The 13,533-nt window shown below is 41.6% G+C and overlaps 3 protein-coding genes across 4 annotated transcripts; all 3 read left to right on the top strand.

Annotated features, from left to right (window-relative positions):
- Positions 1-159: 159 nt before the first annotated feature.
- LOC135935971 (uncharacterized) lies at positions 160-1,629 on the top strand. Its single transcript, XM_065478622.1, has 3 exons — positions 160-601; positions 656-960; positions 1,021-1,629. The coding sequence occupies exons 1-3, from the start codon at positions 167-169 to the stop codon at positions 1,553-1,555; spliced, it is 1,275 nt and encodes a 424-aa protein (XP_065334694.1). The 5' UTR covers positions 160-166; the 3' UTR covers positions 1,556-1,629.
- Positions 1,630-1,843: 214 nt separating this feature from the next.
- On the top strand, positions 1,844-5,309 carry LOC135936813 (uncharacterized). Of its 2 annotated transcripts, XM_065479781.1 has the most exons (5): positions 1,844-2,323; positions 2,381-2,685; positions 2,759-4,102; positions 4,156-4,460; positions 4,516-5,309. In XM_065479781.1, exons 1-3 carry the CDS (start codon positions 1,895-1,897, stop codon positions 3,297-3,299), a joined length of 1,275 nt encoding a protein of 424 aa, XP_065335853.1. In that variant the 5' UTR covers positions 1,844-1,894; the 3' UTR covers positions 3,300-4,102; positions 4,156-4,460; positions 4,516-5,309. The 2 variants fall into 2 exon arrangements, with proteins under 2 accessions (XP_065335853.1, XP_065335852.1); XM_065479780.1 differs by lacking the exons at positions 1,844-2,323; positions 2,381-2,685 and having other exon boundaries at positions 3,334-4,102.
- Positions 5,310-8,878: 3,569 nt separating this feature from the next.
- LOC135937556 (uncharacterized) lies at positions 8,879-13,533 on the top strand. The gene is made up of 16 exons (XM_065480711.1): positions 8,879-9,221; positions 9,271-9,409; positions 9,465-9,589; positions 9,781-9,958; positions 10,018-10,165; positions 10,224-10,387; positions 10,452-10,557; positions 10,613-10,819; positions 11,630-11,864; positions 11,914-12,052; positions 12,108-12,235; positions 12,439-12,616; positions 12,693-12,840; positions 12,890-13,053; positions 13,108-13,213; positions 13,271-13,533. Exons 1-16 carry the CDS (start codon positions 9,010-9,012, stop codon positions 13,480-13,482), a joined length of 2,589 nt encoding a protein of 862 aa, XP_065336783.1. The 5' UTR covers positions 8,879-9,009; the 3' UTR covers positions 13,483-13,533.

Genomic DNA, 13,533 nt, shown 5'->3' with positions numbered 1-13,533 from the left:
ACAATGAATTGATCAAATTAAGAAGTGTCAATCTATGTTATGAACATTGCCTGCGACAAAAGCAATTAATGAGTGGAGCGTGCGAAGGATAAGAGATAACTGACAAGAGTTTTATCTATCATTGCCGATAAGAGTATTTTTCTGCACCGCATTCACTTTCAACGAGATGTCCTCGTTAAAGGACCAGGTATATCCTGGCGACGTGATTGCTGCCATAAAAACGATCTTCGGCTCTGAAGCCAATGTGGTCGACTTTGAGGTCTCCAAAGGTACGTCATCGGTGCAGGGCTTCATGTCCTGCATCCTCAGGGTGCGTGCGACTTGCACAGTTGGAAACGATTCAGAGACCAAGACCGCTCAATTTATTGTGAAGAGCATGCCTACTTTGGAGGCGCAGAAGGCTGTGGTTCAGGACATGCGGCTCTTTGACCAAGAGATCGCATTTTTCACGAAATGCCTGCCCACCATGAAGAAAAGGTGTCCAGACCTGAAGGTGGTAAACTGCCTCTTTGCCCACTCAGCCAGCACGATCGTCATGGAGGACCTGAGCCAGAACGGGTTTACAACCTTGATGAAAAACTTTGAAGACACGAAGGATCAGGTGATGGTTAATTTCAACTCATTGTTAACCAAGCATTTCATGAGTTTATTTCAGTTATTGACATTTGGCCAAGCACGAATGGCAATCCGAGAGCTCGCCAAGTTGCACGCCTCATCACAAGGAACGGACTGGCTGAAGATTATGCCTGAGTTTTTCGAAAAAGACATCCTTCTTGAAGTCGATGATGGAAAATCATGCAAGCAAATGGTGTGTAACAGCATCAGAGGAAGTGTGATTCCAATCTTGGAGCACATCTACAGAGATGAAACTAGCAAAATCCAGAAATACGTAGACTGGATTAGGGATTTCGAAGGAAACGTGTTCCCGTTCATTTTAAAAGTGAACAAAGCAAATCCAAGGTATATTGGATTATTATTTCTCGAAGAAAAAAACCAATTATTTCCTCTTAAATATTCTAGATATCAAAATGCTTTGTGCCACGGTGACTTTGGGGTGCACAACTTTATGGTGAGGTCGCATCCTGATTCTGGTGACGAAATCAAGATAATCGACCTGCAAACCGTCCACTTCGCTCCTGTCCACTCTGATCTTTTATATTTCTTTTATCTGGGTTTGAAAGGAGATTTTCGGGTGCAGCACGAAGAGGCCTTGTTGCGGACTTACGTTGAGCAATTTAACGCTTCCTGCAATCACACTCCTGACCCTATTGATTTAGATCAGTTTATCATGGATTACGATGAAAATAGGCTGTTTGGTATCCTGATGGCTATATCAATGTGTCCAATTCCGTTTGTTGGAGGAATTTCTCCCCCAGAGGGAGCAGAACTAACCGAGGAAAATTTTAACAACTTGCTGGGCAGTGAAGAACAACTGGATCGAAATAAATTTATAGCGCTGAAAACTTTGAATGAGAATCATCATTTCCAGTCGGAAATGAAATTTTTGATTGATGAGATGATTTCCGAGCTAGACAAAACTGTTTTTAAAAAATAAATTTAGATTATTTACATAATAAAAAAATCACACTCATTCCTTCCTCATTTGTAAAGTTTATATATGATTAATGCACACGAAAATAAAATTTAAAACATGTTATCTTCTCGTTTCTGAAATATGGTCATCAAAGGCGTTTCCTTTTAAAGTGCCAAATGAACTTTTATCAATCAATTTGGTTCATGGTCAAATTTAGCCTGAAAAAGACAAGAGCGTGCACTGATAAGAACAAGATAAAAAACAACGCCTTCTTATCTCGATTTCAATTAATATAGTGAGATATAAAAACAGTGTGAGTGTGATTTCTGCACATTCTCGTCTTCTAATTATTTTTCAATCATGGCCTCGTTGAGGGAGCAAGTGCACCCTGGCGACGTGATTGCAGCCATAAAAACGATTCACGGCTCTGACGCTCATTTAACCGACTATGAAGTGCTCAAAGGTACGGCGTCGGTGCAGGGCTTCATGTCCTGCATCCTCAGGGTGCGTGCGACTTGCATAGTTGGAAACGATCCAGAGACCAAGACCGTTCAATTTATTGTGAAGAGGACACCAGTTTTGGAAGCACAGAGGAACTCCGCAGCGCGAGTCTTTGAACAAGAGGTCACTTTTTTCACAAAGTGTCTTCCAGTTTTGAAGAAAAGGTGTCCCGATTTAAAAGTGGTCAACTGTCTGTTCGCTCACTCGGCGAGCACAATCGTGATGGAGGACCTCAGCCAGCAAGGATACAGCACTATGACCAAGAATTTTGACGATTTAAAGCATCAGGTATTATTTGTATAATCCGGTTTTTAATGATTTAGTTTTAAACTTTTTTTATAATAGATATTGACTCTGCCCCAAACTCGAATGGTTTTTCGCGAGCTCGCCAAGTTCCACGCTGCCTCGCAAGGTACGGACTGGCTGAAAATTTTGCCTCAATACTTTGAAGAAGATATTCTTTTCGAGGTCGATGGCGGGAAACTGATCAAACAATTGGTCTCCAACAGCATTTTGAATTGTTTATTGCCGATCATGAAACACATCTACCGAGCTGACCCCAGCAAAATCCAGAAGTACGTCGACTGGATGAGCGACCTTGAGGGAAACGTTTTCCCAGTGCTCATAAAAGCAAATAAACCAAATCTAAGGTAAATATTTGAATTGAACCAAACTCTTTTGAAATAAAAGAGCAATTAAATTAAATTTAATCATTAACCCTAGGTACCTCAATGCTTTGTGCCACGGTGACTGTTGGTTGAACAATTTCATGATGAAGTCCCACCCTGACACGGGCGAGCCCCTTGATTTGAGGTTTATCGACATGCAGATCGTTCGTTACGCACCGGTCTACTCCGACCTGCTGTACGTGATGTACCTGAGTTTAAAGAGCGATTTCCGGGCCATGCACGAAGCGACGCTGATCAAGACCTACGTGGAGCAATTCAACGCTTCGTGCAACGTTACCCCAGATCCGATAAAATTTGACCAATTCATGAAGGGATACAATGAGAGCAGATTTGCCGGGGTCCTGTTGGCCACTTCCATGTACCCTTTGGTCTTCGTTGGAGACGTAGCTCCACCTGAGGGCGAGGACTTAACTGAAGAAAATTTCAATAATCTTCTGGGGGAGGAGAAGAACGCAGAAGAGAAGAGGTTAAAATCGTTACGTGTATTTGAAGAGGAAAAAAGTTTCAGCAACGATATGAAATGCGCTGTGGCAGAGCTGATCATCGAAATGGATAAGTGGATTTTTCATAAATAAATTATTCATGGTTCGGCATCGCAAACTCAATAAAATTTAGACTGCAGAAGAAATCTTAAACTGTTTTATTTGAAATTATCACATTCCATGCTCATAATTTTCTGATCAGCACGCAAGAAACTTAAACAAAAGTTGCGATAGCAAACATACCTTGTCTGCTTTGACATAAATTTAGAGCATATAAATAGAAAATATATTAAGCAAGACCTGTGTTCGTGTTCATCGCAAGACCAAGTATCCGCGAACGCATAAAACGAGCACTGATACGACTTTAGCGATAAGAGTGTGTTGTTTTCGTTTCTCGAATGTATGAATTATGTGCTCTTTGTTTCTGCACGTCATAAAAATTTCTTCCGTCAAATCAAGTCATGGCCTCGTTGAGGGAGCACGTTCACCCCAGCGATGTTGTTGCTGCCATCAAAACGATTTGCGGCCCTGAAGCCAATTTAACCGACTATGAAGTCCTCAAAGGTACGGATTCGGTGCAAGGATTCATGTCCTGCATCCTCAGGGTGCGTGCAACTTGCACAGTTGGAAACGATCCAAAGATCAAGACCGCTCAATTTATCGTGAAGAGGATGCCAATCCTGGAAGCACAGAGGACCGCTGCGAAGGACATGCGGCTTTTTAATCAAGAAATCGCATTTTACACAAAGTGCCTGCCCATCATGCAGAAAAGGTGTCTCGATTTGAAGGTGGCCACATTTTTCTTTGCTCACTCCGCAAACACGATTGTTATGGAGGACCTCAGTCTGAATGGTTTCGCAGCAATGGCTAAAAACATTGAGGAGTTGAAGCAACAGGTCGGTAAAATTACAACATTTGAAAATAATAACATATTTTCTTTTTGTTTCAGATACTAAATTTATCCCAAACGAGGATGATACTGCGTGAACTGGCGAAATTCCACGCGTCTTCGGTAGGGACGGACTGGCTGAAGATTGTGCCAGAGATGTTTGAGCAAGACGTTGTTTACGAAGCCAACGGCGGACTGTGGTGGAAACAAATGATTAAAGTTAGCACGCTGAACAGCGTGATACCGATTTTGGAACACATCTATAGAAGTGACCTTCCCAAAATCCAAAAGTATATAGACTGGATCGGGGACTTTGAAGGAAATGTCTATCCGCTCCTCATAGCAGCAAACAAAAAGAATCCAAAGTATGAAAACAATTTAAATAAATTTAAAATTAAACTACTCTCTGCGGTTATTTAGATATCTCAATGCTCTGTGCCACGGGGACTGTTGGGTGAACAATCTCATGATGAAGTTCCATCCAGTCACTGGAGAACCGCTGGAATTGAGATTTATCGACCTGCAGATCGTTCGATACGCGCCAGTCTACTCGGACCTGCTGTACGTGATGTACCTGAGTTTAAAAAGCGAGTTCCGGGCGAAACACGAAGAGGCTCTGATTAGGACGTACGTGGAGCAGTTCAACGCTGCGTGCAACGTTACTCCGGATCCGATCGAATTCGATCACTTTATGGATGGTTATAATGAAAGCAGACTGCCGGCGATTCTTCTGGCCGTTTCCATGCAGCCAATAGCCCATGTTTCTTGTATAGCTCCAGCGGAGGGTGGCGAACTGACTGAGGAAAATATAAAAAATTTGCTTGGCTCTGATGAGAGAAATGCGCAAGAAAAAAAGGCAACCTCGGTACGCGTTTTTCAAAAGGTACAAAGTTTCAATCAGGAAATGAAACTCTTGTGTGATCAAATGATATTTGAAATGGATAAATGGGTTTTCAACTAACTTTTTAAGTAGTTTGATAGTTTAGTGACTCACATTGACAAACAAGATCCATTAGAAAATAAATATTGCTTCTTTATCAAATAAATTCCATTTAAAAGTGATTATGTATGAAAATAGTGATTTATTATCAAATTACGTGGTTATCATAAAAATGTGGTAATAAAGCTCAGTTAAAATCTGCCTCAGCGTGGGTCTGTACGATTTTTCCTTCTCTTTCTAGGAAGTTAATATTTATTAAAAACAAGATATTAGGGTATGGTGGCTGCCGAAAGGTGGCGCTCTCTCCTACCCTGGCTGCCTGAGTATATCCGTGTTAACCTGATAAGGAGTTATTCTAAACTCGACGATAAACGTGTGCGGTAGCAGCAAATATTGCTCCCTCGGCCGCACATTTTAGGAGTTCGTTAACCTTGAGCACATAGCTCCCTTTTACGAACCCTATAATTGACGAATAATTGAACTACCCTGTTTGTATATTGCCAATCTCTGACAACTCCCTTTTAGGGACTAAATTACGGCAAATACAATAAAGGCATTGCAACAATTTGTGGGGTTTGACTTATCTCGACCATTCCCCATATTTGGTGACCCCGACGTGACAAATATGGGGAATGGTCGAGATAAGTCAAACCCCACAAATTGTTGCAATGCCTTTATTGTATTTGCCGTAATTTAGTCTGAAATAATATAATAAATTCCATAAATGCATAGAAAAGAATGTTAACACTAAACACATTAAAAAGGCAAAAGGCCATTGTCAATTATTAAAATATAATATATAAAAATGACAAGAATAAAATAATAACTCAATTAATATAACACAACACAATATATATATAATAACATAAGCTTACCCCTAAAAGGGAGTTGTCAGAGATTGGCAATATACAAACAGGGTAGTTCAATTATTCGTCAATTATAGGGTTCGTACTGTAATACATACACGTCATTATAACTAACTAAATTCACAAACCACAAATAGTAATATTGTTCAGAGAGATAATCACTTACAAAGGGAGCTATGTGCTCAAGGTTAACGAACTCCTAAAATGTGCGGCCGAGGGAGCAATATTTGCTGCTACCGCACACGTTTATCGTCGAGTTTAGAATAACTCCTTATCAGGTTAACACGGATATACTCAGGCAGCCAGGGTAGGAGAGAGCGCCACCTTTCGGCAGCCACCATACAGCCCCCGGACTGAAGACTGGAAGTCGAGGAAGTACCATAACGGTCCGGAAGCTTTATCGTTCTGCCAAAACGAGTTGTTTTAGGTTGAGTCTTGGTTGGCGGTGGCTGAATTCGAACAGTTTTGCGTTGTGGGGCACTTGGCGCTGGGTTTGGTTTTCTGGCTGACGGTGTTTGGGGGGCAGCACACGAAGGACCTGGTTGAGGTTCATTAGCAGGCTCTGCAGGTCGATCTGGCGGCTGTTGCACGGCACATTGCGGTGCGACAGGCGGCTGTACAGTTGGCTGCTGTGCGGCGGGCTGCGGCACGACAGGCTGCTGCACATCGGGTTGCTGTGCGGCAGGTTGCTGCACATTTTCTGCAGGCGTCAGTGTTATCCAAGGTGCTTCCTTCTGCTCTTTCGGCAAAATTGCTTCGAGGAATGCAGGTTTTAAGCGGTCGATTGAAACGGTTTTTCGCTGTCCTTTGTACTCAATAATAAAAGATTTCTCACCTCTTTGCAGTACTTTATGTGGACCAGAATACTGCGGTGTGAGAGGTGCACGCTGCTCACACCGGAGCAAAACGTGCGTAGAAGTAGCGAGTTCAGGATGTACAAAAAATTTCTTCCTGGAATTATGCCATACTGGTTGCGGGCAAAGATGAGAGAGATGACTTTGAAGTCGCAGGAGCATTTCGGTCGGAGTCATCTGATTTTGAGGTTCAACGAAAAACTCTCCTGGCAAGCGAATACTTTCTCCGTAAACCATCTGGGCAGCCGAATAACCAAGGTCTTCCTTCAATGCTGAACGTAAGCCAAGAAGAACAGGTGCTAGCGCGGCTGACCAGGTCGTCGAATGGCACATCAGGGCGGCCTTCAGGGTGCGATGAAATCGCTCAATGAGGCCGTTGGACTGTGGATGATAAGCATTTGTATGGCGAATTTCTATACCTGCTTTCTCAGCAAACGTCTTGAAGGTTTTAGAAGTAAACTGTCTTCCTTGATCACAAATCAACTTGATTGGAAGACCAAATCTACTAATCCAGCCATCTTTGAGAGCACGTATGACCGCTTCGCTGGTGATAGAGGCAAGAGGGATTACTTCTGGCCAGCGTGTGAAACGGTCAATTAACGTCAGACAATAGCGGTTACCTTCAGAAGGCGGTAGAGGACCAATCAGATCTGCATGCAAAACAGAAAAGCGTTCTGAAATTATAGGAAATGGCTTAAAAAGACCTTGGTTATTCGGCTGCCCAGATGGTTTACGGAGAAAGTATTCGCTTGCCAGGAGAGTTTTTCGTTGAACCTCAAAATCAGATGACTCCGACCGAAATGCTCCTGCGACTTCAAAGTCATCTCTCTCATCTTTGCCCGCAACCAGTATGGCATAATTCCAAGAAGAAATTTTTTGTACATCCTGAACTCGCTATTTCCACGCACGTTTTACTCCGGTGTGAGCAGCGTGCACCTCTCACACCGCAGTATTCTGGTCCACATAAAGTACTGCAAAGAGGTGAGAAATCTTTTATTATTGACTACAAAGGACAGCGAAAAACCGTTTCAATCGACCGCTTAAAACCTGCATTCATCGAAGCAATTTTGCCGCAAGAGCAGAAGGAAGCACCTTGGATAACACTGACGCCTGCAGAAAATGTGCAGCAACCTGCCGCACAGCAACCCGATGTGCAGCAGCCTGTCGTGCCGCAGCCCGCCGCACAGCAGCCAACTGTACAGCCGCCTGTCGCACCGCAACGTGCCGTGCAACAGCCGCCAGATCGACCTGCAGAGCCTGCTAATGAACCTCAACCAGGTCCTTCGTGTGCTGCTCCCCAAACACCGTTAGCCAGAAAACCAAACCCAGCGCCAAGTGCCCCACAACGCAAAACTGTTCGAATTCAGCCACCGCCAACCAAGACTCAACCTAAAACAACTCGTTTTGGCAGAACGATAAAGCTTCCGGACCGTTATGGTACTTCCTCGACTTCCAGTCTTCAGTCCGGGGGCTGTATGGTGGCTGCCGAAAGGTGGCGCTCTCTCCTACCCTGGCTGCCTGAGTATATCCGTGTTAACCTGATAAGGAGTTATTCTAAACTCGACGATAAACGTGTGCGGTAGCAGCAAATATTGCTCCCTCGGCCGCACATTTTAGGAGTTCGTTAACCTTGAGCACATAGCTCCCTTTTACGAACCCTATAATTGACGAATAATTGAACTACCCTGTTTGTATATTGCCAATCTCTGACAACTCCCTTTTAGGGACTAAATTACGGCAAATACAATAAAGGCATTGCAACAATTTGTGGGGTTTGACTTATCTCGACCATTCCCCATAAGGGAAAACGGAAATATTATTTTAGTCGTTAAATGATCAAAATAAAAAATGATTAAGATAAACTACAAATTTCCAGTTATTTTTTAAGGATTTTAACAGCGTTGTATACAGTTAGTCCCTAAAATTGAAAATGATTTTATCACTGATGGATTTTGATGATAATAAATGGATTAATCATACAAACAGTAACACTGGTTTTAATTTAACATATTAAACAAGATAATAAGAAGTGAGCGAGTGAGTTAGAGTGACGCGCGTCGCCTCTTCGTCTGTAAATTACGTCATTAGGCTGCAGCTTCTTCGTTCTCCAAGAAGCCTTATACTCATTTGTTTAACCAGTTCGGAGGGGAAATAAGCAGCTCGCCGTCAATGCCAAAAGTAGGGAGCGCCTAAAAACTGTCGCTGTCTCGCTCCGGAGCAAAGATCGCATTAAATTATTTGTAGCGCTCAAGCAATGAATGGAAAACTTCGACGGCGTGTGGCGGTGATCGGCGCCGGCCCTTCAGGTCTCGTGGCTGCACGACACTTCACGGCACCTGACTCACCCTTCGAGTGCAAAATTTTCGAGCAGGGCAGCGACCTTGGCGGCACTTGGATTTTTACGCGGCACGTCCAGTTTGACGAAATCGGCAGACCGGTGCACTCCAGCATGTACGAAAATCTCAGGTAATTCGCAAATTTAATTATATTTTATTTTAATAATAATTTCATCTAGGACAAATCTGCCGAAAGAGGTGATGTGCTACCCTGATTACCCTTTTCCCGACCACGAAAAGTCATATTTGACCTCCGAGCAGGTTTTAAAATACCTGCACGATTACGCAGATCAATTTCGCCTGAGGGAACATATTCAGGTAATTTTTTCTCTAACAAATTTTTCTTTTCAACATACAGAGCTATGAATTTCAGTTTAATAAATGGGTTCAAGAAGTAAGGCCGGTTGGTAACGACGATGAGTGGCAGCTGACAATTTTCGATTGGCTAACAAAAGAGACGAGCACCGAGTTTTTTGACGCTGTTATTGTATGCAATGGGTACACAAAATTTAAACTGCATGATATCCGTATTTTTTATAATTAAAATTTATTTTACGGTTCGTTCAATAATAACTATGCAGCAATTTTCAAATTATTACAGGAAATGATAAATCATTAAGAATCAAAATAGAGCTTTTAAATTTTGAAATCAATTTTGGAGATTGAAATCAATGAAATTTGTTTTCCAGTCACTTCAGCCGTCCAAATATGCCACTCTTTGAAGGCTCCGACACGTTTGAAGGAAAAATCATACACAGCCGTGAATACAGAGAAAGATCTCCATTCACCGATAGAAGGGTGTTGGTGATCGGTGGCGCTTTTTCGGCGGTTGATGTTGTTATGGAGTTGTCAAGTGTGGCTAAATGCGTAAGAGTAACAATTCCATCAATGTGACTGTGTTAACTTATCCGAAAAAAATGTTTCAGGTGTACATGAGTCACCACGAGAAAAATATCGCTGGGAATTTCCCTGAGAATGTGAAAATGACGTCCGACGTAGATTACTTTTCCAAAACCGGCGCCTGCTTCAAAAACGGCGATAAAGACGACTTTGACGACGTGATAGTCTGCACAGGTTGATACATTAAATGTATTTAAATAGATTCGCGCTAACTGATTTTATCGCACGCAAGGTTACAAGCACGATTACCCCTTTCTGCACAAAAGCTGTCAAATAACGACAGATGGGTACGGCGTGGAGCCACTCTACAAGCATTTGATAAACATCGAGCACCCCTCGATGTGCTTGCCGGCCGTCAACAACTATATTTCACCCCTCCAATGTGCGGACGTGCAAGTAAAGGCTTAATAAGTTCTTTCATCTATGCGCAGATAATTATACTCTTGACGGGCAATTCTAGGTTAGGTACTTCTACCAGCTACTCACGGGCTCCTTTCAGCTACCGGAAAAATCCGAGATGTACCACTGGCTCAGGGCTGATCAGAAACGCAGGAGGGAGGAATTAGGTTTGCAGCAAATTTTGCCAGCAAAATTTTGGCATTGAAAGGAGAATCCGTGCAGGTTTTTCCGCGCGACTTGCTCACAGGCTGGGACCGCTTCAGAAGGAGTATTATGACGATTTAGCAGACACGGCGGGAGTGCAGCGAATTTTGCCTGTCGTTTCTAAATTACATGCCAGGAGCGTGCAACTGAAATTGGCAGATCTCTACACCTTTCGGGACAGGAATTTTCGAGTCGTTGATGAACAAAATTTTATTGAGCTCAATTAAATGTTCTAGGTGCATACATACTGTTAATTTTAATAAATTTAAATGGTTAAGTAATATAAATTTTCGGAAAAGGGATGTAATTTTACTTGGATGTTTGATCTTTTTTTCATTAATATTATTAGTCGAACAAAAAAATAACGAAATTCCTAACAACAATCAAAATTTGAACTTTTTAGGATAACATTTACCAGCAAGCTGTATTTGACAAATAAATCTAGTTTGATTTAAACAAACGTAAACTAGAATATTAATTTACACGCTTGAACCGGGTCCTTTACGTTTAAACGCTCGTCTGCACTCAAGAACTGCAATTATTCTAGTCAGAAGTCTGACGAAATCAAATTTGAATTTTGAAATCTCTACTGCACAACGATAAATTACAAACGGCGTTAAATAATAGTGATTTATCAACAAATACAAACATTGCCCCAAAACAAATATGAATAAAAGAATTAGATTTTAATGTAAATACATTTCACTGTGTGAGGATTGATTTTTTTCAAATAATCAGTGTTTTTGTCTTTTTTGTGGCTTTTATACAATATGCACCGTTCATATACCCTTAATATTTGTTTTCCTCTGCGTGTAAGAAACGTAAAAATGGAGCACACCCGATAAGGGAAAATCTGCATCCTCAAAGTGAAAACATAAAACCCCTCGCCTACTTGTTTGTAGTTTCAGCTTCGTTACATATTGCGAAAGATACTAAACATTGGTCCAATCTATTAAAGGGGAAATTATCAGTGCTAAAGGTGGGGATTTTGCACCTGAAAACTCACCAAACCAATTTAATTTTAAAAATGCTCATCTTCATTCACGTCTGAAATGAATGTGAATGGAAAATTTCGTCGCCGAGTCGCAATAATCGGTGCCGGGCCTGCTGGTCTCGTGGCTGCGCGACACTTCACGGCACCTGACTCACCTTTCGAATGCAAAACTTTCGAGCAGGGCAGCGACCTTGGCGGCACTTGGATTTTTACTCGGAATGTACAGTTCGATGAAATCGGCAGACCGGTGCACTCCTGCATGTACGAAAATCTCAGGTAATTCGCAAATTTAACTGCAGAATTTTTTTCAATCAGTCCCTTCTAGGACCAATTTGCCAAAGGAGGTGATGCGCTACCCTGATTTCCCATTTCCAGACTATGAAAAGTCAAATTTAACTTCAGAGCAGGTTTTGATGTACCTGCGCGATTACGCCGATCATTTTCGCCTGCGGGAATATATTGAGGTTGTTTCTTTATTGTCTAGTATTTACTATAGTATTTGGAGAATGCATCGCACAGTTCAACAAGTGCGTGAAAGACGTGAGACCAATCGGTGATAACGATGATGAGTGGCAGCTGACAATTTTTGATTGGCTCACAAGACAGACGAACACAGATTATTTTGATGCTGTTATTGTGTGTAATGGGTAAATTAAGTATTAATACCTTTAAAAATAATCATAACTTTTTTCTGTTGAATGTAGAATTTTATAATAATAGGTGCAATAAGTTTTTACAAAATTTCAAAACATTTAACGGCGTTTTTTATTTTTAAAGCAGTTAATTAAATGACGTACAAAAAACATTTTTAATAGAGGTATTTTGCTCTTACTGAAATAATTATTTCCAGACAATTTAACAAGCCAAATATGCCGGTTTTCAAAGGCTTTGACACTTTTGAAGGGTCCAAAATCCACAGCCGGCAATATCGAGAAAGGTCTTCTTATGCAGGCAAGCGAGTGTTGGTGATCGGAGGCTCGTTTTCAGGAATCGATATTGCAATGGAACTTTCTAAAGTGGCCAAATATGTGAGAAAAATTAGTGCAAAAAAAATTAGTGAGAAAAAAAGAGGCAGAGCACGTGCATTAAACTAAAACTTTCAAGGTTTACTTGAGTCACCATATGGAAGGTATTAAGGGAAAATTTCCCGCGAATTTAAAAATGACGTCTGACGTAGACTACTTTTTCAAAACCGGAGCATATTTTAAGAACGGAGAAAATGACGAATTTGATGACGTGATAGTTTGTACAGGTAGACTAACATTTTAAATGAAATTGTTAACTGTTTTGATCCCGCAAAGGATATCATCATGACTACCCCTTTTTGCACGAGAGCTGTGAAATAAGCACAGACGGATACGGCGTTGAGCCTCTGTATAAGCATTTGATAAACATTGAGCATCCCTCGATGTGCTTGCCAGCCATAAACATCGCTGTTGCGCCCCTACAATGTGCAGACGTGCAAGTAAAGGCTTAATTGATTTATTTTTGGATAATTACACTTGATATTCGATTCTAGATTAGATTTTTCTACCAGCTCCTCGCAGGCTCCTTTCAGCTACCGGAAAAATCCGAGATGTACAACTGGCTCAGGGCTGACCAGAAACGCAGGAGGGAAGAATTAGGTTTGCAGCAAATTTAAGCATCAAATTTTGGTATTGAAAGGAGAATTATTTGCTCAGGTTTTTCTGCGCGATTCGCTCACAGCCTGGGGCCGCTTCAGAAGGAGTATTATGACGATTTGGCGGACACGGCGGGAGTGCAGCGAATTGCGCCAGTAATTTCTAAATTGCACGCCAGAGTCGCCCAATTGATTAAAGAAGACATATCCACGTTTAAGAACAGAAATTTTAAACTTGTCGACGAAGAAAACTTTGTTGAACTTATTAATTAAAATTTTCGTGTCCTGAAAAAGGTTAGTTGATAAATAAAAATTAATAAGTAA

Source organism: Cloeon dipterum, chromosome 2 (assembly GCF_949628265.1).
Source record: "Cloeon dipterum chromosome 2, ieCloDipt1.1, whole genome shotgun sequence".
NCBI classification, from domain to species: domain Eukaryota; kingdom Metazoa; phylum Arthropoda; class Insecta; order Ephemeroptera; family Baetidae; genus Cloeon; species Cloeon dipterum.
Note: the sequence above shows the minus strand (reverse complement) of the source record. Positions and strands in the feature narration are given on the sequence as shown.

Bases quoted from the DNA above. Each gene is read 5' to 3' on its own strand.
- LOC135937556 (XM_065480711.1), top strand. From the start codon at position 9,010: ATGAATGGAAAACTTCGACGGCGTGTGGCGGTGATCGGCGCCGGCCCT. The intron at 9,410-9,464 runs GTAATTTTTTCT...TATGAATTTCAG, and splicing joins GCCTGAGGGAACATATTCAG to TTTAATAAATGGGTTCAAGA. The intron at 12,617-12,692 runs GTGAGAAAAATT...AAAACTTTCAAG, and splicing joins TTTCTAAAGTGGCCAAATAT to GTTTACTTGAGTCACCATAT.
- LOC135935971 (XM_065478622.1), top strand. From the start codon at position 167: ATGTCCTCGTTAAAGGACCAGGTATATCCTGGCGACGTGATTGCTGCC. The intron at 602-655 runs GTGATGGTTAAT...AGTTTATTTCAG, and splicing joins TTGAAGACACGAAGGATCAG to TTATTGACATTTGGCCAAGC. The intron at 961-1,020 runs GTATATTGGATT...TAAATATTCTAG, and splicing joins GTGAACAAAGCAAATCCAAG to ATATCAAAATGCTTTGTGCC.
- LOC135936813 (XM_065479780.1), top strand. From the start codon at position 3,668: ATGGCCTCGTTGAGGGAGCACGTTCACCCCAGCGATGTTGTTGCTGCC. The intron at 4,103-4,155 runs GTCGGTAAAATT...TTTTTGTTTCAG, and splicing joins TTGAGGAGTTGAAGCAACAG to ATACTAAATTTATCCCAAAC. The intron at 4,461-4,515 runs GTATGAAAACAA...GCGGTTATTTAG, and splicing joins GCAAACAAAAAGAATCCAAA to ATATCTCAATGCTCTGTGCC.